The sequence below is a fragment of the Pristis pectinata genome, chromosome 18 (assembly GCF_009764475.1).
Source record: "Pristis pectinata isolate sPriPec2 chromosome 18, sPriPec2.1.pri, whole genome shotgun sequence".
NCBI lineage: Eukaryota > Metazoa > Chordata > Chondrichthyes > Rhinopristiformes > Pristidae > Pristis > Pristis pectinata.
Genome location: NC_067422.1, coordinates 16,710,856 through 16,733,562, shown reverse-complemented (window position 1 = coordinate 16,733,562; position 22,707 = coordinate 16,710,856). Strand labels below are relative to the sequence as shown.

At 40.7% G+C, this 22,707-nt stretch overlaps 1 protein-coding gene across 4 annotated transcripts in view; it reads left to right on the top strand.

The window, feature by feature from the left end:
• LOC127580156 (BAH and coiled-coil domain-containing protein 1-like) overlaps positions 1-22,707 on the top strand; it is a 251,414-nt gene that overhangs the window by 105,059 nt on the left and 123,648 nt on the right. For all 4 annotated transcript variants that reach the window (XM_052033375.1, XM_052033374.1, XM_052033376.1 and 1 more), the window contains 3 exons: positions 12,011-12,136; positions 16,744-18,543; positions 20,418-20,532. In XM_052033375.1, coding sequence (XP_051889335.1) covers positions 12,011-12,136; positions 16,744-18,543; positions 20,418-20,532 — 2,041 coding nt within the window. The remainder of the gene's footprint in view (positions 1-12,010; positions 12,137-16,743; positions 18,544-20,417; positions 20,533-22,707) is intronic.

Below are 22,707 nucleotides of genomic sequence, written 5' to 3'. Positions count from 1 at the left end.
GCAGACGTGAGTCAGTCCGTCCAAGTTACTGTTAGAGACCTGGTACCAGCTTGTGCCATCCCAGGTATGTGTAAATTTAATATTAATGTTGCTAACTGCATATAAAATAAAATTTTCTTTACTCTCTACTCTCCAAATATTTCAATAAATCTATTCAAAAGCTTCAAACTCTAGACCTGCTCCAAGGCTGCTTACCAACAAAGGAGCTCCCATCCCATTCTGTAGTAAAATGGTCACGCGGCAAATGCAAAGGTCACCCATTCACCACCTACTCAAGTGACCTCCAGCCCACTTGAGTGGGAATGACCCTGACTGTAGCCTTGTCATAGAGTCTAATACATAAAACTGCATAACTATATATAACTGTGACTGTAACAAGTAATTACAGCTGGACTTGATATCAAGCCATGCCTAGGAAACATGTAAGAAGATAGTTGGAAAAGTACTGGCAAGGTTTCCTAAATGAATGTAGGAATGCAGATATACTGGGCCCTTTATATTGAAGTAAGGCTATGTGGTTAAGTCCCAGTCTGAAATCAAATCGTGGGAAGCTTCTTACTTCTCCTGTTCTGCAGCAGTCTGAGTTCAAGTTGGGTGCAGGATAAGTCCAGCACTTTCTAAAGCGGGATTTCATTTCATCCTGAGGACTCCTATGTATTTTTCATTATTTTTAATATAAAAATGAGTGCCTAATCCCTCATCTGCTCCAACCTTCACTCTAACATTTTACTACTTTCTCCCTGGTCTTGCTACCTCAGTTTCCTCCCCTCACTCTTTCCTCAACCCCAGCTTTCTCTTTCCTTATCTCTCCTCTGTTGCTGTTGCTTTCTCTCAACTCTTGCCACATTGTTTGGCATTCTCCCTATTTCCCTCTTCTCCACTGCTCTAGTCCCAATGGCTTTCTGCCCATGCTGGATTCTTATGTTGTTAACTAGTAAATGCAACCAGTGGCCCATTATTGCTGTTTCAGTGCAACCAGTGAGGCAAGTGCTGAGATCAAATCACCAGTGCACGCCATACTTTGTCAGATACTGGTTTATAACCAAGGCCTGCTGTACAACGACAACCTGAAAAAGCAGACTCTGGAACAAATGAATTAACAGTATTACTACAGAAAACATATTTGTGTTACACTTTCAGTTGTAACATTTTTATTTGTTCAATTGTTTCAGTGGGTGAACAATCCTTTAACAAATGTTAGTGTAGCTGCTAAATTTGTTCCAGAACATTGCGAGCCCCTGAGGTGGTTAAGTGCTTATTCACCACAATATATGGGTTTGTTGTTTAATTTTCCCTTGGTTGCTGAGGTATACAACTTTGAATTATATTGTTTTCTCTGAACAGTCAAAGTCCAACAACTTTTGACCAGTTGATCTCACTGTAGTTCAGATTAACATTTTGGTTTCAAGACAAGTTTTAAAATTTTTAATATGTTTTTTCCTCGGTTACATCGTTAAATAATCAGAAGATATGCTGGAATTTTTCTGAGACTGCTTCCCCATGAAAAACAGACTCCAAGAAAGCATCTGAAACCACTTTGCAATGTACCATTGCTCCAGCACTTTCCTGAGTTTATAATCACTTGCCTGGATGATGAAATAATCATCACTCTCTCTGTGAGAAGATATTTCCTTGGTGCCCAGGGAATGGGGATTTTTTTCTTCTCATATTTTTTGGTTATAGCTGCTACTTGAATAAAATTCCATCGTTGTACTGGGAATCCAACTGCAGTCCTTCCTGAATTCTTTTCTGGAACCTAATGATGGAAGCACTTTTTTAAGGAGGGGATTTCTTCAACCTCAGGGGAAAATGGATTTCTCTCCCCTGCTTTGGTCCACGCAGGCAATTTTATGGACCTTAATCATATATGAGTCAAAGATTCTTAATGAAACCCTCCAGCCATTAAATTTTCCAGAACAAAAGAATGCTGAAGCACTTATGGACTAGCATACAGAGAGATACAGGCCTTTCTGAGAGGAGGCATAATAAAGAATGCCTCTCACACATTCCCTGGGTTAAATCTGTCACAAAGTACTCCTTATAAAGCAATCAATATGAATTGAAATATAATTCATTTATATTATCAATATATATCACATAATTGAAATATACTATAATTTTTCTGACTTATTTTAACTGCACTTCCCCTTTGGTTCATGCTTGGCTTTTAAATAAAATCATCATGGAGACACTTAACTTATAATGTGACACAAAGTGAAGATAAAGAGGTTAATTCTTTGGTTTTAAAACTTGTCAGTCAAGGTATTCTCCACTGTTGATGTAGAAGATACACTTTCATTCAACACTTTGTTCCTCCTCTGAAGTTTGAACTTATGCTGGGGGTTCAGCTTCAGAAATGCTCCACTGTTTCACACACGTGGCCATCTGTCGTATTCTAGTAAGGATGGATATGTATGCTGATGGTGAGCAACCTCACTGGTTGGTGAGCAGATGTCAGCATGCTATACAAAGGGATTCTTCAGCATAGTGAAATTGTCTTGAATTATTCCACTACAGAGTAGAGCCATTGGAAGTCCTTGTACCAGGTACAATCCTGTCCTCATCCTATTCTTCACCCATAAATACCTTCCACTTGATACACTATCAGGAACAGCCCTGAAGATGTTCCTAATATTGCTCTCAGTACAAGCCTTGGGATCTTTTCAGACTCTGTGACTTATGGCCAGACTGGACATTCCTGTGTCTCATTTTCTACCAAACCACTGTAGCATTAATCTCTCCCACCCCCATCTCTCGTATATGGGTATTAAATTGTTCTCCTATAGATTCTTTTTTAATGAATACTCATCTACGCAGATGATTCAGTGATGAAATCTTCTGAAAAAGCAGTGGTTAGCAGGACTGAACTCACTTATTCACATCATCAAGGACATTACAAGGACGTTACAACTGAGTTACAAAGACATTACAAGGACGTGCCAACTGAGACAACACTCATTCCATGAGCAGATCTTGTGGAGGGTGTAGCGTGAGGAGTGTCTGAGCAGCCAAGTAAGTACAGCAATGTGGAGTATTCCAGGCCAAGGAATTCAGTGCAATCCTGGTTTGTGGGGAGGAGGAGGAAGGATGATCATGGAAGTTCATCATTCTATAACTGCTTACATGGAACAAATCTTTGGGAATGTATGCTGCAAATATCCATCTACCAATGATTTAGGATATAAATTCTCATTTATACTAAACATATGAGATTTCTGAAATTCAGGTTTGAGTTCAATAAAGCCCAATTCCAAAAGTGGAATGCATAAGTGCTAATATGTCACATATTTAGCACGTGACCAAGGGTAGACCTCTAAACCCATTTTGTCTTAAAAGGCCCTTGTCAGAAATGGCATGCAGAGGAGTTGCTGATCACAAAGTGCAAGGACAATTACTGACAACAGCACCCTGTTTTGATTTCTGTTTTATTTTCCATGCATGGGTTTCTCATACTGTAAACTCAACTTTAACCAGTGCAGATGTTGCATCACTCCACGTTGTTGCTAGTGAAATATCAGGCGCACAGCGACTGCCCTCCCACACAGCACCAATTCCCAACTTGAATCAGCCTTTTGATCACATCATCACTGAGAGGAGAAAGTGGGAGTTTAGAATAAGTTGCACATGCCAACCAATAATGTTACCTGTTGTCACAGGCAGAGTTAATTTGCTTTTTTAATATTTTCTTTTCATCTCATGATTTCAACCTGGCCAATAAAAGAATAAATTAACAATAAATAGCTTTGAAGTCAGCACAATGGTGAGAGGGCGGGAGAGGATGAGACATTTTTCTTCAGTTAATGTAATGAAAGAGGGATCTTGGATGCCTGGAAGCAGTGTCACAAAGTGCTCAGGCTGGATCTTGAGCTACCCAGGGAATTACTGCTATTGTAGGTGCCTGAGTAAAGAAGTGACCAGCAGATTTTGTTCAAGCTGGCACACCAAGGTCCTGTAATCAGCCATATCCAACAGGGATGGTGATAATTTGGAAGGAACAGTTTTTTGCTATCCATGGAGTAATTCTTGGTGAGAAATGCCTGTGCTTTGTTTCAAGTATGCTGTGACTCAACAGTTTGTGGATGATGTAGTTTTGAAGACCTACTTGTAAAGCACGGTAATTATATGATTTACTAAATACAAAGAAGTAGGTATGTTGCCAAGAAGCTTGATGAGAGCCTGATCCAGTTGTCAGATAGAACTTGTTCTACAATCAAATCTCTCATCACATGAGTTGCAAGCAAACTGTTGTAGAGGAGTGAACAGAATAGTTACTGCATGATTGTTTGGTTGTTATCAACAGTGCAAGTAAAATGCAAAATAAGATTAGGCTGCACATGCACAAGAATTACTGTTGTACTTTGGATCTGTTGAAGAAGCAGCATGATTTATGTGTTCTGTTTTTAGACTTGATATTGCTCACATTACACTGAGAAGAGCAAAGTGTTTTTTATATCAATTTTACTTAGAATTCAGCTGCAGTTAGCAGAGAGAATACAACACCGGCTTGTTAATAGGCTGCATGTAAATTGTATGGAAAGATCGTCCAGTTTGTTGTTAGCCACTCCCTATATCTTGTACTGTGTTTTGACATGCCTCCTTCATCTGAATGTTTGAATCAGAGTGGTGTGCTACAACAAGGAAAGGATGCATTTTATTGCAAGCAGGTTCAGAACTGTCATTAATCATAGGATTAGAGTGCTAAGTTTTTGTTAGCTTTCAAAATCTAAAGGTTTTATGTTGTATTGGACCTGCAAAATCATTTTTTGTGCCATCTTATGACACAGATTCATTTATTCCTGACAAAACCAGAAAATGCAGGAAATATTCAGCAAGTATATGAACTTTATCTCTGGTCTTCCCAGGGTGGACTTTATTATGAAATAGAATTGGAGAAATGTAGAGAATGTTGTTTTGTGCACTCATATACACACAGGCAGATACACACACACACACACACACACACACACACACACACACACACACACACACACACACACACACACACACACACACACACACACACACACACACACACACACACAGGAAAGGTCCTGTTAATAGCCTTGATGTGCCGAGTGATATTTTCACACTTATGTGTCGTTATTCATCTGTGTTAGAATTATTTTGACCTCTAAGAGTTAATCTTTGCTTTCCGTAAATCAAAATTCTTGTCTCCTATTCAGGACATGTGCGTTAATCTGCCTGAACTGTAAATGAGTTGCCTTGCACAGCTGCATCGGTGCTTATTTTGTCACTCCTTGAAAGAGCTCCAGTGTTCCGACATTGTGAGGGTCATGGCTCCAGGGACAGCTGTTACTATTAAAAATGAATTTTTTTTTGATACGGGCTTGTTCTCTCTCGCACTCTCCCTGTTTGAATATAGAAGTCATTGTTCTCTGGTGTGTTAGTGACTGCCAGTGAGCACTGGAGCATGCTCTTGGCAGGGTCCTGCACACTTGTGTATCTTGCCATTCCTCTTCACTCTTAAAGCTGCAGTGCTCTCTCGTGGGAAAGAAGACCTTAAAATGACAAATATGTTAATTATAGGTCATTATTCTCTTTGGTGTTAGAATGCACCAGTTTTATTACGATATTCTGGCAAGCTTAATATGTGACTTTTTGTGTGATCTGAAGCAATGGAAGGTAGTCACATTGAATATTCAATTTTTGACAGTTTTTGAATTATTTAGGGCTATTGACGATTTAAAACATTTCCACTTACTCTCCCCTCATCCCTGCAGTTGAACCCTTAATTACAAAATAACCTGTTGCATACACGGGCATTTATTTGGCCATAAGTATTTCAGTTGGGCTCTAGGTGTGCACATACAGATGTAAACACACACACACACACACACACACACACACACACACACACACACACACACACACACACACACACACACACACACACACACACACACACACACACACACACACACACACACACACACACACACACACACACACACACACACACACCGGATTTGCCAAACCATGGTCGGAGTAAACTGCAGTAATTCTTAATGAAGGACCTTATCCCTCAAGTTTTGGTTTTTGTAAAGGAAGAAAGGTACTTTCCTATCACTCATCAAAAGAAATGAAATCCTACACTTTTGCCAAGAGTTCGCATTGGCTGTATGGAATGGGTGGATCAATACGGTATATCAATCAGCAGGCCATCCAAAATCACATTACTCTCCTGCAGGCATAACAGCCACCTGACTTAGATCTTTTAACAATGTGCAGTTTGGTGCTGAAAGTTTAGAGCAACTCAGATAGGGGAAATGAGTTTGAATATCAAACATAAAGTGCTGGGATTGAGTCATGTGGTTTCACAATAATAAACACAAGAACTGTTTGTCCCCCTTCTAATTAACATCCATTTGCAAATTAAACTCCTTGTGAAATAGTATATTCCTAACTGTGATGGTAGTTTTAAAATTCAGGACCGGTATTTCTTCCAGAAAAAAGTGTGCAGGTATCCTATCCACAAATATAATTTTCACACATATTCACAACTAGGCTTCCATATATAAGTTTGGAATTATATTTAATGTAACAGTAACCGTTCTACAGTGCAACTGGTTCTTAGAGGTGGAACTGTTATTTTGTGCATTGAGTGCAACAGCACAGATGTTTAATGTCTATTTTTCACAATGGGAGTGACTTTTGGAGGGGAAAAGGCAACTCCATGTGGGAGTCATGCATTTGCAGTTGGAATTTACAGACTCTTGTTTAGTGGAACTAGTTAAACTTAAACAACTCTAATTAAAGAAGACAGCTTTAATACAGCAACAGCAGCTTAACCCTTTCAGCATATGGATTTACCTTCTTGAAATTTCCCATTGGCTTCATTGCTGCGCCTTCCATTTCCATTGCTTTTCATCTCCTTTAATTACAGTTCTGCTGCTGCTTTTATCATACATCAGCTGAAGCAAGGTCAGCTCAGCTGTGGTCTCATGAGTGTAACCAAATTGACATTATTATAATTTTCTTAAAGATCACATTCGTTAAAAGAATTTATATGTTAAATTAAAAATGTATGCAACATTTTGAGTGCATTTTTCAGCTGATTGTAAATTGAATTCAAAGTATGCTCAATTGATGGAAATGTGCAGTGTATTGCCATAAGGGGGAAGGAGGGTGTCATAAGTCATCAATATTTGGGTAATTATAATGCAAGGTGTTGATTGAGGATTGTGAACTTTTAGGCCTTGGTGCTTCTCACAGTATCTAATTCTGGTCGTGTTTTTGTCTTCTGAACTAAATTCTGGCTTTTCTGATATTATTGCAGATTTTGATATTGTTTGGTAATCAATGATATTATTTGCATTTTGTTAAAACTATTCAATTTTTAAAGGGCATTATCAGCTGGATTAAATAGAGAGAAAGAATTCTGGAAAAAATGGATAAATGTTGCATGGTGATAAAATTTATAATGTATAAAGAAAGAATTTTTACTGAGTTCTAACTTGCTGTCTGTATTGCACAGATTTAAAATGGTGCTGGTTCATTAATTTCCAAAAGATATTAATATGCATGTGTAGCTATTTCACGTGGAAGAACAGGTAGTTTAAAACACTAATGCCAGTGAAATGCAGACTAAATAGTATTTTCCCAATCATCAGGGTCCCCCAGTGTCCGTACGGAAAAGCATGAGTGTTCAAATATCACATCTTCAAATGGTGCTAGAGCAAACCCATGATTAGGAATTGCCCCTTGTTGCTGCAGTCCAGGGAATGACTGATGTAACTCTGACAATTTTCAATGTCCCTTTGTCCCATGATATTTTTAAGGAAATATGAGAGTTAGTCTGAGACTATTTGAGGTTAATCAGAGGATGCCTGGTAACAGATAGCCACAAATGAAGGACATCAGTTGTTTTAGGGGTCACTTTCATGTTGAGGATTATTGCATAAGAGAATGCTTTCTGTTGTGTTTGATATGTCACTTATGAAGTTTATAATTACTGTAAATATATTGTTCTCTTAAGTGCTGTACCTGCCAAACATTCAAGAGACCTGTCTGGTACCTCATCAATTAAACATACTTTTTATTCTCTGCCTCCTGTGCTGCAGATGATCCCAGTACATGCTGGAGGCCGGAGAACAGGAACAAAGGTTCTCTGTTCAAATGCTGGCTCTTCAGACACACACCTGAATATCGGGCAGGTGAAGGTACAGAGGTCATGGCAGTGCAGCATCTGATCATGTTGGTGCTTAGTGATGTGGCAACCAAGGAAGATATCCAGAATATAAACATGACTGTAAATTCTGTTTGGATCAGGCAGAAGCACTCTGCCAGCTTTAAGTCTATGTCTAATAATTGACATGAAAACCTTACTTTTGTCCTTAACTATGGTTATCACCTCCATTTATATCATTTTTGTGAATCTTTTCAGCTAGTCACTTTGAACTCACATTAAGGTAACCATTTAGACACTAATGAAGGATGTCAGTGTGCATCAGGGGTCACTTTAAAAAAAATGTTATCATTAAAGGTTAGATTAAACATTGGACAATTATTGATGAGTAAGGCAAAATAGATCCCAGCATGGCAATAAGATAGAACACAAACCCATGTGAAAATGCCTCAAAGCTACCCATTCATGACAGTGAAAGAGTTAAAAAGAGACCCATTATTGCTGCATAAAAACATTTTTTTTTATTCTTGGGGAGTAGTGGTATAGAACAACTGTGAAAACAAAGCAGATTACTGTAAATTTGGAATCAATCCAGCTGAAAATGAATCCCTAAAGATGGTGTTTGTACAAATTAACAAGAGCGTGAGTTAAGGTGAAGACTGTGCAAATAGCTCACTGAACCATGTAAATAGTTACCGTGATTGCATATCTTAATAAGCTATTGTAAACAACATTTGTGATGGTATTTTTTAAAAGGGCAACAAAGCTTAAATCTGAACTATGTGTGGGCTGAACAGTCTTTCAGCACCATAATCATTTTTTGTTCTGTCCAGCTAACTAACGTTGCAGGCGCTTGAAGCAGCAACAATTGACCCAGGATTTTGAAAAGCACATTTCTCCCAATGATGATGCGGCAGGAAATTCCAGATGCAAGTACTTACTGTGGTAGACAGGAAACCTTGTTCCAACAATTTCCTCAAATTCCTTGTTAATAAATTTTACTTGTACAGTCATTTGTGAAAATGAACTCGGAATTCAATTATTTTCCATCCCTTTCCCAGTATGGGGAATGCCCATAAATGGCAGCTTCCTTTCCAGGGTTACATCACTGAAGGAAGCCATCCAAATACTAATTTTCAGAAGCCTGTGTGAACTTCAAGGAATTGCAATAACTAGCTTTTAAATGGGGTATGAGTTTAAACTTTTATTTTCTGGTGATTGGCTGGAAACATCTACTGCAATAACATAAGTGCTAAGAATTAACAAGGGTATGGATAAGTTGTCTCACTAATTATGGGCACTGATGGTACATTTCAAGAAGTTAAAAAGTGAAGGGAAGATTCATATAAAGGAAAAATAATACTAAGGAATACAAATGAATCAGTGCTGCAGCAAATTAGCAAAATGATAAGAGAAAGAACTTATTTGCTAATTAGAAGCATATTTAGTTATGAACCTTGTAGAGCTGCCTTTTAGCTGGGGTAGCTCTGGCTATAAGATGTTGAGGAGAGATACTAAAGGAAGGAAAGGGCAGCCTTGGTAAGTGCAGGAGTAACAAAGGACTGCAGATGCTGGAATCTAGATAAAAAACACTATGATGTTGGAGGAACTCAGCAGGCCAGGCAGCATCCATGGAAAAAAGCAGGCGGTCAACGTTTTGGGTCAGGACCCTTCTTCAGGAAGTGCAGGTCCATTTGATGGCATTGAAAGGAAAGATTATTATCAGTGGCAAATTTTATCAGCATCTGAGTTAAGAAATAATAAAAGAAGCAAAAAGCTGCAGATGCTGGAAATCTGAAATAAAAGTAAAAAATTCTGGAAAAATTCAGCAGGTCAGTCAGCATCAGTGGAGAGAGAAAGAATGTTTCAGGTCAATGACTTTTCCTCAAGTCTAAACAGAAGCAGTCTTATTATACATTACCATAATTTTTGTTTTCTGTGTTAAATATTAAAGGACTATGTTGCCATATCACTGATGTGGTTTGTGAGCAGCACACTCAGAAGCATCCGGCCCGTTCCTTCCTCCAATGCCTTTGGGTGGGCAAGTGTTGTGCAGTCCACAGCTTTACTCATGGGGGGTCAGCAGTATGTACCTGATTCTGATAGTTCCAAGCTCTGGAGCCCATGGAGTCTAATGAAATCAATAACCATTTATACAGCAACAGGCTGATTGGGGATAGTTAGTTTGCAAAGAAAAATTAACAATTGAATTTTATGAAAAGATATTTTGAATGATTAAATTAGGGAATGCAGTAGATGTTGTACAGATGAATTTTTTATGGACTTTGATAATGTGCACAAATTAAATTTAGTTTTTGAAAGAATGGCAAATGGTGTTAAAGGACGTGAAGGACATGTCAGTACATGAGTGGAAAGTTGGAGCTCCAGTCATTTGGGAACTGGAGTCTCAGGGATCAGCTTGGGACATCAGTTGGAGGGGTCATGATCATTTGGTGGTAGGGGATTAGGTTGCAGTTAGATGGCTGGAAGTCTGAAGAAGACCCTCAGCAAGTGGGGAGTAGGGCGTGGTGGAGAGTGGGTGGTGGGAGTGTGGCGCAAGCAGATAACAAAGTGGATTAATCTTCAGGTGGATCCAGAAAATGGACTCCAGATCTGACCATGCTGGTCTCCCTTTAACGATCATTGAACCAGACCTCGTGTTGTGAAGGCTTCCTTCTGCATGAGTAGGCTGTAAAAGTGAGTGGCATTCACCACTGGGCATGTCCGAGTGCTTCTGGTGTTAGCTTGTCAAGCACACTGAAAACCATTTGTGTCCTGCGTGAAAATTCTGTTGTATGGAGCACAAAAACGCAATAGAATTTCAAGGCTAGCATTTCTCTGTTTGATGACAAGTGATTGTGGCTTGTCCTAAGAATCCTTTATCTCTATTGTAAAGCATAATTTAAAATGGAATTTGGTAAATATTTGAAAACTAAAACTATGGAGAAAAAGGAGAATGGATTAGATTTTCTTTTTGTTTCCTTTTCTCCCTCTGTTCTCATTTATCTTCTGCTATTTATATGTCCTCCAGACAGAAGATCAATTTGTGACAAACCATTACCGCCCTCTCTCAATCTGTACCACCACTTGCATCACATCTCTCTTGGTCTCCACTCTATCACAGGCATTCTCTTTGTCCTCTCTAACTCTCTGTCTTCTCTGCAACTTAAAACATGCCACTTTTCTAACTTATCCTACTTCTCATGAAAGATCATCAACTTGAAATGTTAACTCCCTACAGACACTCGCTACAGTATTTCCAGCATTTTCTGCTTTTGTTTCAGATTTCCAGCATCTGCAATTTTGTTTTGGCTTTCCTCTTGTGGGTTGGAGCAGATTGCTTGAGTGAATCTGCTGGCATTTGTACAATCACAGTGGGTTGCCTAGACTACTTCTGTCTGTATTTGCAATGAGTTCACTAGCCATAGATAAGAAGAGATTATAGCGGACAGTGGATTTTGAACATGCCTTTAATTATAATTTAATGTTAGCTGTCATTCTAGGGAACAAGATATGACCTTTTTGAAAAATCATCTTCAGTTAAACTGAATTTCAGGCCCTCAAAATGAAGGGCAACTTGCCAGACCTCTCTACAAGTTCAGTAGTTGAATCCACTGTATCAGTCATAAATAAAATACAGGGAACACAGAGATTGTATCTTTTGTTATTCTTTTTCATCACACACAAAAGCATCAAAACCTCAGCAGTTTCTTTTCCTCATGGTCTGTTTGCAATTACTAGACTTTAGTTGGAAAACCACTTTATTGCTTGAGCTATGATAACTGAAGTACAGTCGAAAAGGAAATATTGGTGCCTACTGTTAAGCAACTGTGCTACTCAACTCTAACCTTGGGTTTTCTTTAGTTCCAGGATATTCCAGATTTTCAAGCAGTTTGGCCTCCACTTTCCTTCCCATGAGCCATCTAGATCACCATGGCAACAGCAACAGTGTACTTTATGGGCAGCACAGGTTCTATGATTCACAAAAAGGCAAGTGAAATAGCCTGCAAGGAACTTACAAAACAGCAATGTCAATATCATTCCTTTGTTTTAATTATGATGCCTTTTAATTTAATTGAAGTAACAGTTAATCATGCCAATTGTTACAATGTATTAGGAATAAAATGGATTATTACATAATTTCTTACCAGGTTGAGCCCCGTTTTGGCTTGGAACATTGCAGCTTCTTTGAAACAAATACAGGCAACCCCCGCAGTACAGCTGTTTGGGTTATGGAAATTCGCCATGCAATTTACAAATCACTACCCAAAAATTTGAGATACGGAATAAAATTTGTTCTTATGGAATTTATGTGGGGGAAATATAGATAAATAAACAAACACAAAAGGTGAAAGAAACAACAAATTTTGTCAATTTTTATTTTTAGTCACACTGGGCCAATAAGATTTGGATATGACCTCACTGTGTCAAACTAAAAGATATAGGAGCAGAATTAGGCCATTCAGCCCATCGAGTCTGGTCCACTGTTCAATCCTAGCTGATTTTTTTAAACCCCATTCTCCAGTCTTCTCCTCATAACCCTTAACCCCCCCCCCCCCCTTACCAATCAAGAACCTATCAGTCTCTGCCTTAAATGCACCCAGTGACTTGGCCTCCATAACCCTCTGTGGCAACAAAAGCCACAGATTCACCACCCTCTGGCTGAAGAAATTCTTCCTCATCTCAGTTTTAAAGGGATGTCCCTTTATTCTGAGGCTGTGCCCTTGTGCTCTATGGCTTGGCAGTCACAGCCGAGTCCCTCCTTTCCAACACCCTCTCTGGTCCAAGGACATGTGAACAGACAGACATCTCAGAGTGCAGTACTGTCGCACTCTTCATCTGTGAGGCATTTTCTCTGATGCTCTGCATTGTGGGAAGTTGCAGTAGTCCATGGTTGGCTCTTACACCGGCTCCTTAAAGTAATCCCTCGGCCTGTACTCCACTTCTACCAAGTCACCGGACTTTGACCCATTATCTCCCTGAATTACCTCTACACCACCTTTCTCCCATGAATCCTGATCCTCGAGTCCCATCCCTCTTCCTGATATCCCCACTTCCTAAACCCTTTCCTAATCCTCTAGCCTTGTCCATCAGAGAAAATGCCTCGCAGATGAAGAGTATGACAGCACTGCACTCTGAGATGTCTATTCACATGTCCTTGGATGGGAGAGGGTGTGACAAAGGAGGGACTCAGCTGTGACTGCCAACACACTTGACAAGGTGACATCATATCCAAATCTTATTGCCCCACAGTACTGAGTGACTAAAAATAAAAAAATTAACAAAAATTTGTTGTTTCTCTCACCTGAGCCTTGTCCAACCCCCCCATTGCCCCCTGCTGGGTCTAATGTTGACCTCAGCTATTAAGTAATTGCGATGGGTCACTTTGTTATTGCCGATAAAATGTCTTGATATGAGAGAAAGACATTCCATGGAGATGCATCTCTGTTTATAACATGGGATTCAATGGGAAAAGAAAGTTTGCAATACAGAAAATCACAATAGGGACAGTTTTTTAGGAATGCAACGTCTCTGCAACACAGGGATTGCCTGTATTCAACTAAAATATTATTCCAGCATGTGTATGGAGTGGTACCTAATGGACTCTTTCTAGCTATTTTGCATTTTAACATTTTCTTCAAATATAATCCACAATAATTTGTTTTTCTTAAAACAATTGGACATAAGTCTTGTTGGCACAAAAAATGTAATGAGCACAAAATTTAGAGTTTAATCCTGACATTTGGGATGGTGACACAACACATACAGCTTGCAAATTGATTCCAGCCAGCTGACCATTCATACACAGCCTCTGACTATATACCATCCTGATTTGGGCTGTTTATGTTCCTCATTATAGCAGTGTGTCTGTTAGTTTCATTGTTGTTAAATGCTGTCAATAAACTTTTCTAATGTGCACAGTGCCTCTGAAAGCCTTTTAAGTTTTGACTGCTTTTCTGTCACTTGGTGAGAGAGGTGTTGCAACCTCACCTGAGCACCTATCATTCGTCTTTGTCACTGGATGGTGGCTGGGATTGGGCTTTACGGGAAGAGTGGCTGTGTGACAGCAGCTGATCTTGCTCTCACGTGACATTTGGGAAATAATTCACCATTGAATAACTACTGATGAGTTGAAATCTCTCTCCCTAGCACAGAAGCTCCCACATACCTTCACTAAGAACCAAATTAAGAACTACACAAGCCAAGACTGAACCAGGATTAGACCTGGTCTGTATAGTTATCACCCAGAAGACACAGTGGCTAATGTTAGATTGTTAATTCAAAGTTGTTATTTGCATTAAAAAATATTAAATGTTCTTGTTATTCAATTGAAGTCATGTAAATGAATCAGCACTGAAGGCTTTTTGTGCAAATAAAATTCAAATGAACACATTATTCAAATGAAGTGACTTTGTATTAACAATGGACTGTACCTACCAAGCCATTAGGGGAGGCAAAATGAATGAAGTCCCTGATCAGAATTGAACCCAGGCCATGGCAGTGAAATGCCAGACCCTCTCTGCGAGACTGCGAGGAATGAATAACGTAAACAGGACTCTGCATGCACACAGCAAAATAGAATTATTCATTGTAATTATTGTCCACTTCGTAAAGAAGGAATGGTACAGAACAAAGAGAGACACAAATGCAGAGAAAAAGATAGAACGAATGGGGGGGGTTGGGGTGGAGGTGGGGGGAAGAGATGGAGTGCAAAGAGAGAAAGGGAGAGGAGGCAGATGGAGCAAGAAAAGTCAGGAAGTAAAAGAAGTCTTTTTAAAAAGGCAAAATAGCAGTAAACAAAAGCATTAACATGTTGATCCATGAGCTTGTTCTTGTGACACTTCCCAAACAGCCATGTGATTGGAATAATGAAGTCTCAGAATAATAGGGACAGAAGGAGGCCTTTCTGCCCAGGTGCCTGTACCAGTTTTTTGAGAGTCAGTTCGAAAGCCCCACCTATTTTCCCTTTTCAGGTATTTGTCTGATTCCCTGATGAATGTTACTCCTGAATTTATTCCTACTGCAACAGGCAGTGACTTCGAGATCAAAAGAAGTCACTGCCTAAAAAATAATTATCATCTCCTTCTCGGGGTGCTTTGACCATTATGTAACCCACTGGTTGTAGTCACTCTGCCAGTATAAACAGTTTTCCTCTGTGTATTTTGTACACCACTAAATAAACCTCTCCTCATTCAATATGCTTAAAGCAGAACAACACAGGTTTCTCCACAGTATCAAAAATGATTTTGGTATTCAAATTCAATTAAGTTGCCTGTCTTACCCCACTGAAGCATAGCAGACTCTTCTTTGACCTGAAGGTGCATGCTGAGTCTTTGGTCTACTGAGGGAGATCCATTCTAGCCACTGAAATTAAACAGGCTTGTTCTGAGTGAGTTTGCAAACATTCCTACGATATAGGATATCATCCAGTGGATCTAATTTACATATAAATATCCAAATAAATCTTTCTACTGCAAATTTTAGTACAGATTAATGGCAAAAAGAATCAAAGGGGAGTTTATAGGTTTGTGTGAGAGAATGAAATGTAGGAGTTACAGAGAAATAAGGAGGAATGGGACTAATGGGATAGCTCCCCTGGAAGCTGACGAGGAACCAGTGGGCTGAATGGCCTAATTCGCTGTTGTTATAAGGCGCATGCACCTTCTAAGATAAAATAAGGTAGATTTTAAAGAGCCTTTAATGGTGAGAGGGAGGAGAAGAGAGGGGGAGAGACTTATGGAAGGAAATGACCAGCTGCAGGCATGGCCATCTGTGGATAAAATCCAGAATGTGCACGTGGTCAGAATTGGGGAGCTGGAGAGATCTTGGAGAGTTGAAGAGCTGCAGGAGGCTACAGAGATGAGGACAACAAGAACATGGAGGGCTTTGAAAATAAGGGTGAGAGTTTTATGCAGGCTCTTTTCCATTAGACAATAATTTGTTCCCTTGGAAAATCCCAAGTCCACATCCCAGTCTACGCTGCTTTAACTTATCTTGACGGGGTAGCAGTTATCCTAGCCATCCGGGCATGTCCCTCTTGTTGAATTTGAGGCTGTGTATGTGTCAAAGCCTGATGCTACCAGGATTCGGTTAGTGTGTGATGTTGGCAGTGATCAAATAGTCAATTTTAAGGGTTGATTTTATCAAACACAGGCCTGTGGTTGTCATGAGCATGTAATGGGGAAAAGCAGGTACGTTGCCAAATGGTAGTGAACAGACGATTATGAGCAGCATGGCCATCAATTTCCAGCACATGGTCCCAGTAGATGAGACCAGATGCCAATAGCCTGCATTTGGAAATCAACCCTTTACTGGAAAAGCTGACTCTAGGATATTACCCATTTGGATGGGAAACTCGGTAAGTGTTCTTGGCCTATAAGTCGGTGCCTTCAGGAAGGAAGAAAAATGGTAGTGAAAATTAGGAGACAGAATTGGTTTTATATATAATGAAAAACTATTCATCATAAAATTGCATTAGTGACCTAAACATTTTGGCTTTGAGTTGAACCTAGGCTAAAGTTTGCTGAAAAAGGCGGCTGTGGGATATCTTGTTATTGATGGTGACAAAATGTAATGAGATCTCTCTCAACTTGCAGATGGTTTCTATCTGAGGAATTTGCCCGGACAGCCAACCCTGCTCTCAACCAATCACAGCTTCCCTTCCATTTCCCGCACGGCTCCCATTGGTTCCTGCAGCAGAGACCGAGAAATGAGCCACTCCCACAAGACAGTCAAGGAAACTGACAGACTGCTGGCCGCAAAGGAACCAGGCAAAGAGAGGATGAGTAAAAATGAAGCCAATTCAATGAACAGTCAAAGGACACACAAGGAAAGACACTCAGAAGAAGATGGAAAAGATGGACACAAGATAGTGCACCCTCTGATGCCAGACATTAGATGCAAGGAAGACCTAACAAATATGCACAATAGTATGTGTGAAAACAGAAATAAACAATTCAATAGCTGTTTAACAAACTCCAAAGTTATGAATGGAGATTCCAGTAAGACTTTATTAGCAAGCTGCACTAATATTGGTGGGATTTTACCAAGGCAAATGGACATCCATACCCCAGGCAGGTGTACCAAAGAGAGCTTAAGGTTTGAGAGGGATTTCAGAGAAAATGGTCCCTCTGGTCCAATGCATATCGAATGCTCGGACAGCTGGCAAACACCACACCATTCTGTTGCATACTCTGTTCCTTCTTCACTGTCCAACATTCCTCCGTCATCTAGCACAGGGTCTGGAACATTCCCCTGTTTGCAGGTTCATTCCAACTTAGACCTTTTTTACCCTACTCAAGATAAGGCTGGCAGGGAGCTCAAGGTCACTGGGCCTACCTACGTGCCTTCAGTGGGACATTTTGGTGACAAAAGTAGACCTTTCCAAGTCACTGCAGAGAACTGCAAGATCAACAGAAATATAGGGAAGGAGAAGACACAGGAGAAGAACGCAGAGAGGACTGATGTCGGGACTGTTCCCAATTCACACCTGCATCTGAAGCTAGATGGGAAAGGAATGGACTGGCCCCACAACTCAGCCATAAAATCCAAGCAGCAATGTGGTAGCAGCACTGGTGCACAGATGGTGATTCCCTTCACACCTCAGGCAGCCAAGGGCCCCTCAGGGAAAGGTAGCACTTACGTTATGCCACAGACTCAGGATTGTTTCTGTTCGAGGGAGCTGGAGACTTGCTGCGCCAAACTGACCCACTCCAGTTACATGCTGGACCGGGAGCAGGGCAGCGACGTGCAAGAGAAAGCTTCTAAAGACTCACAGGGGCAAAAAGTGGCCCGGATACGACACCAACACCATAAGCTTCCTGAGGTGGAGCACATAGGAAGTGGTTCGGAGATGAAGAGAAGGCCACCAGAGCTCAGTTGTATGAGCTACAATGGATCCCACATACCACCGTGGCAGGGTGCCCAGATCCCAATAGGTGAAGACAGGAAGAACTCCTACCTTGACCCTTTCAGTTCAAGTTTACAGCAGGCAGCAATGTTGTCACAAGGATCTGTGCTAAACCAAGACATGTTGGGTCAGACTGATGAAGTCTCGGCCATGAAGAGTCTGCTAAAGTACAGCAGCTCCTTTCCTCCGGGCACGCAGGCCCTGATTGTTGGGCAGAAGACCCCATTTGGAGGTCTGGGGAACATCAGGGCCAGCTGTGTCCACCAGGAGATTAAGCTGCAAAGCGGGAAGTCAAGCCTAGATTTGGAGCGTCTAGATTGTACCAAAGGAAGGGAAAGTGAGTCATCTCAGGGTGATGGAGAGGTGCGGCAGCCTCCAGTTGGCATTGCGGTGGCAGTTGCAAGGCAGAAGGATAACCAGAACAAGCACGAGCCGCCTTGTGGTGCTGAATCCAGCCGGCAACACAGACATGTTCCTGGGGTAAAAGGTGAGACGATGTGTGAGAAGCAAATCAGTAGTTAATCAGTTTTTATTAACCGGTTTCATAACTTGGTTATTATTATAAGGGACTATTGGTCATTATTACACGATAACATAAGATATCTTTATTAGTCACATGTACATTGAAACACACAGTGAAGTGCATCTTTTTGCGTAGAGTGTTCTGGGGGCAGTCATGCCATGCTTCCAAGTGTCGCCATGCTTCCGGCGCCAACATAGCATGCCCACAACTTCCTAACCCGTACGTCTTTGGAATGTGGGAGGATACCGGAGCACCCGGAGGAAACCCACGCAGACATGGAGAGAACATACAAACTCCTTACAGACAGTGGCGGGAATTGAACCTGGGTCACCGGTGCTGTAAAGTGTTACGCTAACCGCTACACTACCGTGCCTGCCCACCATGGATCTGTAGCCAGGATTTTGATTTAAACCCTGGCAGTTGAGGAATTTTATTTCAAGTAGTTAAACAAATCTGGAATAAAAAGCTAGTTTCAGTCAATGGAGACCATGAAACGAATGGATTTTTGTCAGATCCCACCTGGTTCAAGGGAAGGAAATCTGGCAACAGAACATAGAACAAGGAACAGGCCCTTCAGCCCACCATTTCTGCCCTGACCACAATGCCAATCTAAACTAACATGGTCTATATCCCTCTATTCCCTGCCTGGTCACATGTCTGCCTAAATGCCTCTTAAACATTGCTGTCATATCTGCTTCTACCACCTCCCCTAGCAGCATGTTCCAGGCACCTACCAGTCACTGTGTCAAAAAATCTTGCCTTGCATATCTCCTTTAAACTTTCCCCCTCTCTCCTTAAACTTATGCCCTCTCGTATTTGATATTTCCACCCTGGGAAAAAGATCTGACTACCTACCCTATTTATGCCTCTCAGAATGTTATATACTCCTCTACCATCCTTTCCCTATCCAAAATAACGCAGAGAGCAATTAAGAATTGGCAATAAATGCTGGTCTTGTCAGCAATGTCCACATCCCCTGAATGAATTTTTAAAAAACCTTCCTTTTTTGGTGTAGGTGAACAAATCAAAAGGAACTCTTCAAAGGGTTGTTTTATTACCGAACAATGCAGTAGGACAGTATTTAATTCCCAGAACAGTTACACCTTTGAGTGCAGTTAGGCTGTAATTCAGATGTCCTTGCTTTGATTGTTCAACTTCATTCAACCTAGTTTGTTCAACTGAAGAATTTCACCTGCAGGTAGGAAAATTTGACATTGTCCAGCTCAACCTAGCTGAGCCTCGGCTCTCGGCTCACAGTAATGTCAACAGTCTGCGCATGCCCTTAACCCTGACCATCTCACTTCCAGAATGGGGATGCAATGTAGTGAATGCAGTCAAAGCTGACTTCATGGGGTCCAAAGTCACACCAGACGGAAACTGGTGTACGCCTTTTTAAATGTCACCCAGTGTATCGCTTAGCAATGGACTTGAAATGTCCAGATGAAAATAGTTCAGAACTTTCCAAGCCTTACAAATTGAAATTAAGCACAAACTCCACATATGTTTGCTATTCTGCACTACTATCAGTTCACTATTAGTTTTCAGTTTTTATTAGATTTGCACAGATGTTTGACTCATAATGCACTTCTTACAAAATCTGTAAAGAATCATAGCTTTGGGAAATTTATTCCTTCATCGTCTTTTTCATCCACCATGCTATTTCAATATTTAACTTAATTATCAGAATGTGGAAGCATTTTACAAACGGTTTTCCTTTTTTCACTGTTAGAACCATAGATTTTAGCATGGATTCTTCTTGACAAGGATTCATATCAAACTGTGTCACTGCGATGAACTTGGTTGGCAGTAAGCTGCAAGTAATACTTTATTGTTGGCAGGATCATCGCGTTCTGCCTACGTCATCGACTTGGAGGTGGAGGAAGAAAGCAATCATTTTCGTGAGGAGAGAATGGGCCTGGCGCGTTTGGATAGGGAAAGGGACCACTTACTTCGGTAAGATGTTTGTTGGATTACTACAGCATGAAATGAGCAGCTTTATTTTTTAATATCATTTTATAATTAACCATCCCAAAATTTGGGTCCAAATTATCAGAACTGTTTGTGATTTGAGGAACAGTTTATATGCTTGGGTACTTACAAGTCCATTTTGCTCCATTACTTGTTCAGAGATATCAAGCATCTCCGACCAGAATATCTAATATGACCGGCCTCAGATATTTTAAATCCTGAATTAAGAAATGTTAGTACATTCTTTTAGATTATTTTAGTTGGCATTATATTTAACATCAGAGAGGGAGTGAAAAAACAATCGTAGAGTCATGCAGCATGGAGACTGGCTCTTCGGCCCATTGAGTTTGTGCTGACCATCAAGTTCCTATTCACAGTAATCCTACATTAACTGCATTCCCATCAACTCTCCATGGACTCTACCATTCACCTACATGGGGCAATTTGCAGTGGCCAGTTAACCTACTAACCCGGCATCTTTGGGTGTTAGGAGGAAACCGAAGCATGTAGAGAAACCCACATTAGCACCAGGAGAATGTGCAAACTCCACACAGATGGCATTGGAAATCTGGATTGAACCCAGGTCTCTGGAACTATGAGCAGCAGCACCACTAGCTGCACCACTGTGCCATCTTTCCGTAGCATTTCAGTGCTGGGAAAGGATGAATATTCAAAAGGCTGATAGTGCACTTGGCTCGTGGACTACAATGTTTACATTCCAAGTTGGTTGCACACTTGGCCAGAATATCATCAGCTAAATGGGATCTACCTCTTCTCACCATAGCTGCTGTAATGTATGTCGGTTCATGAGGGATGAGATAATGAAGATCAGGCTAAACTGACTTGCAAAAATTATGCTTTTGGTTTTTGGATTATGAACTAGGAATTTTTGTAGTTGTGGAGAGCCCCAGAGGCTGAATTCCTACAGCTTCTGGGTGGAAGAACTTGTTTGGTGGCAAATGACTGACAGGCATTAAAATATATAAATGGGGAAATATTATATCTGTTTTCTGAAAATCTAGGCAACGTGAGCAAAGCACGAACTCACTGCTTTTGCTCTGCCTGTTGCTTTATCATGGGAGCAAAATTTATATCTAAAGACTGAAGGCCATCACAAAAAGTGACCGTGATTGGTTTCCAAATCTAATGAGGCCTAAATTTGAAAGCTCTCCCAAAAAAGTACAAGGTCATGATACATGATTAACACACATAAGTTGATTCCAATATAGGCAACACATTGCACACATTAATCATGTTGCAGGCAGTATCCAGCCATTGCTTATCATGCTACTGTTTGGCTGAAAGCATCAATAATGGGGCACTTTCACTGGTTTGAGGAGGTGCCATGTGGCTTGAGCAGCTCATGACAGCCATTTAACAGAAATGTTGAAGAATGGCAGAATGAGAGAGCATATTTCAAGGTGTACAAGGTATTGGAAGCCTTAATGGAGGAGCTGAAAAATAATAAAAATGTCCTGTATCGATGAATGTCTCGAAGTCTTTCCAGGCACAACTTCAAAAGACTTGGATCTCGTAGTATGTCGAAGCAGTCCATGATTTGTCCTCCATCAGATTACTAGGACTGCTTGACACCAGCCCGGGGAACAAGGCAGTGATTCTGTGGAGGATGAATCTGTTACTTTCACACTGCCACCTCAGCCATGCCCCAAATGTCCGGCTGTAACCTGTCAGCTAGCCCAGACTTCTGCCGCCCATCCCAAAATGGTGCTGTTCGAAGCTAGAAGTCCTAGTTTCAAGGTTGTCCTCCAAGGACACGTGCAATCTCCTCTGCTGAAAGTCAGCATCCTTCCACTGGCCATGTTGCAGATGTATGGCTTGGAGACCCAAGAGACTGCAAGATACATGGCTTGTTCTGCTTAAGGCAGAAGAACAGCCAGGGGAAAGCAGAAGGATGATTAGTTGATGATCGCATGGCATGTAGCATGATTTCATTGATAATGTGAGCTTGAAATGTTTTTGGTGGCTTTTATTTTACAATAAGATCATATGTACATTGGGATGGTCATAGCAGAGGCAAGTGAGGTGTGATTCAGTTGATGACAAGGATTGAGGCTGCATTTATTGCATTTGGGTGTATCCTCTTCAAGCAGTCTGGGTAGAAAGGGTGCGCTACAGGTTGCCTCCTCCCTCTTCCTCCAG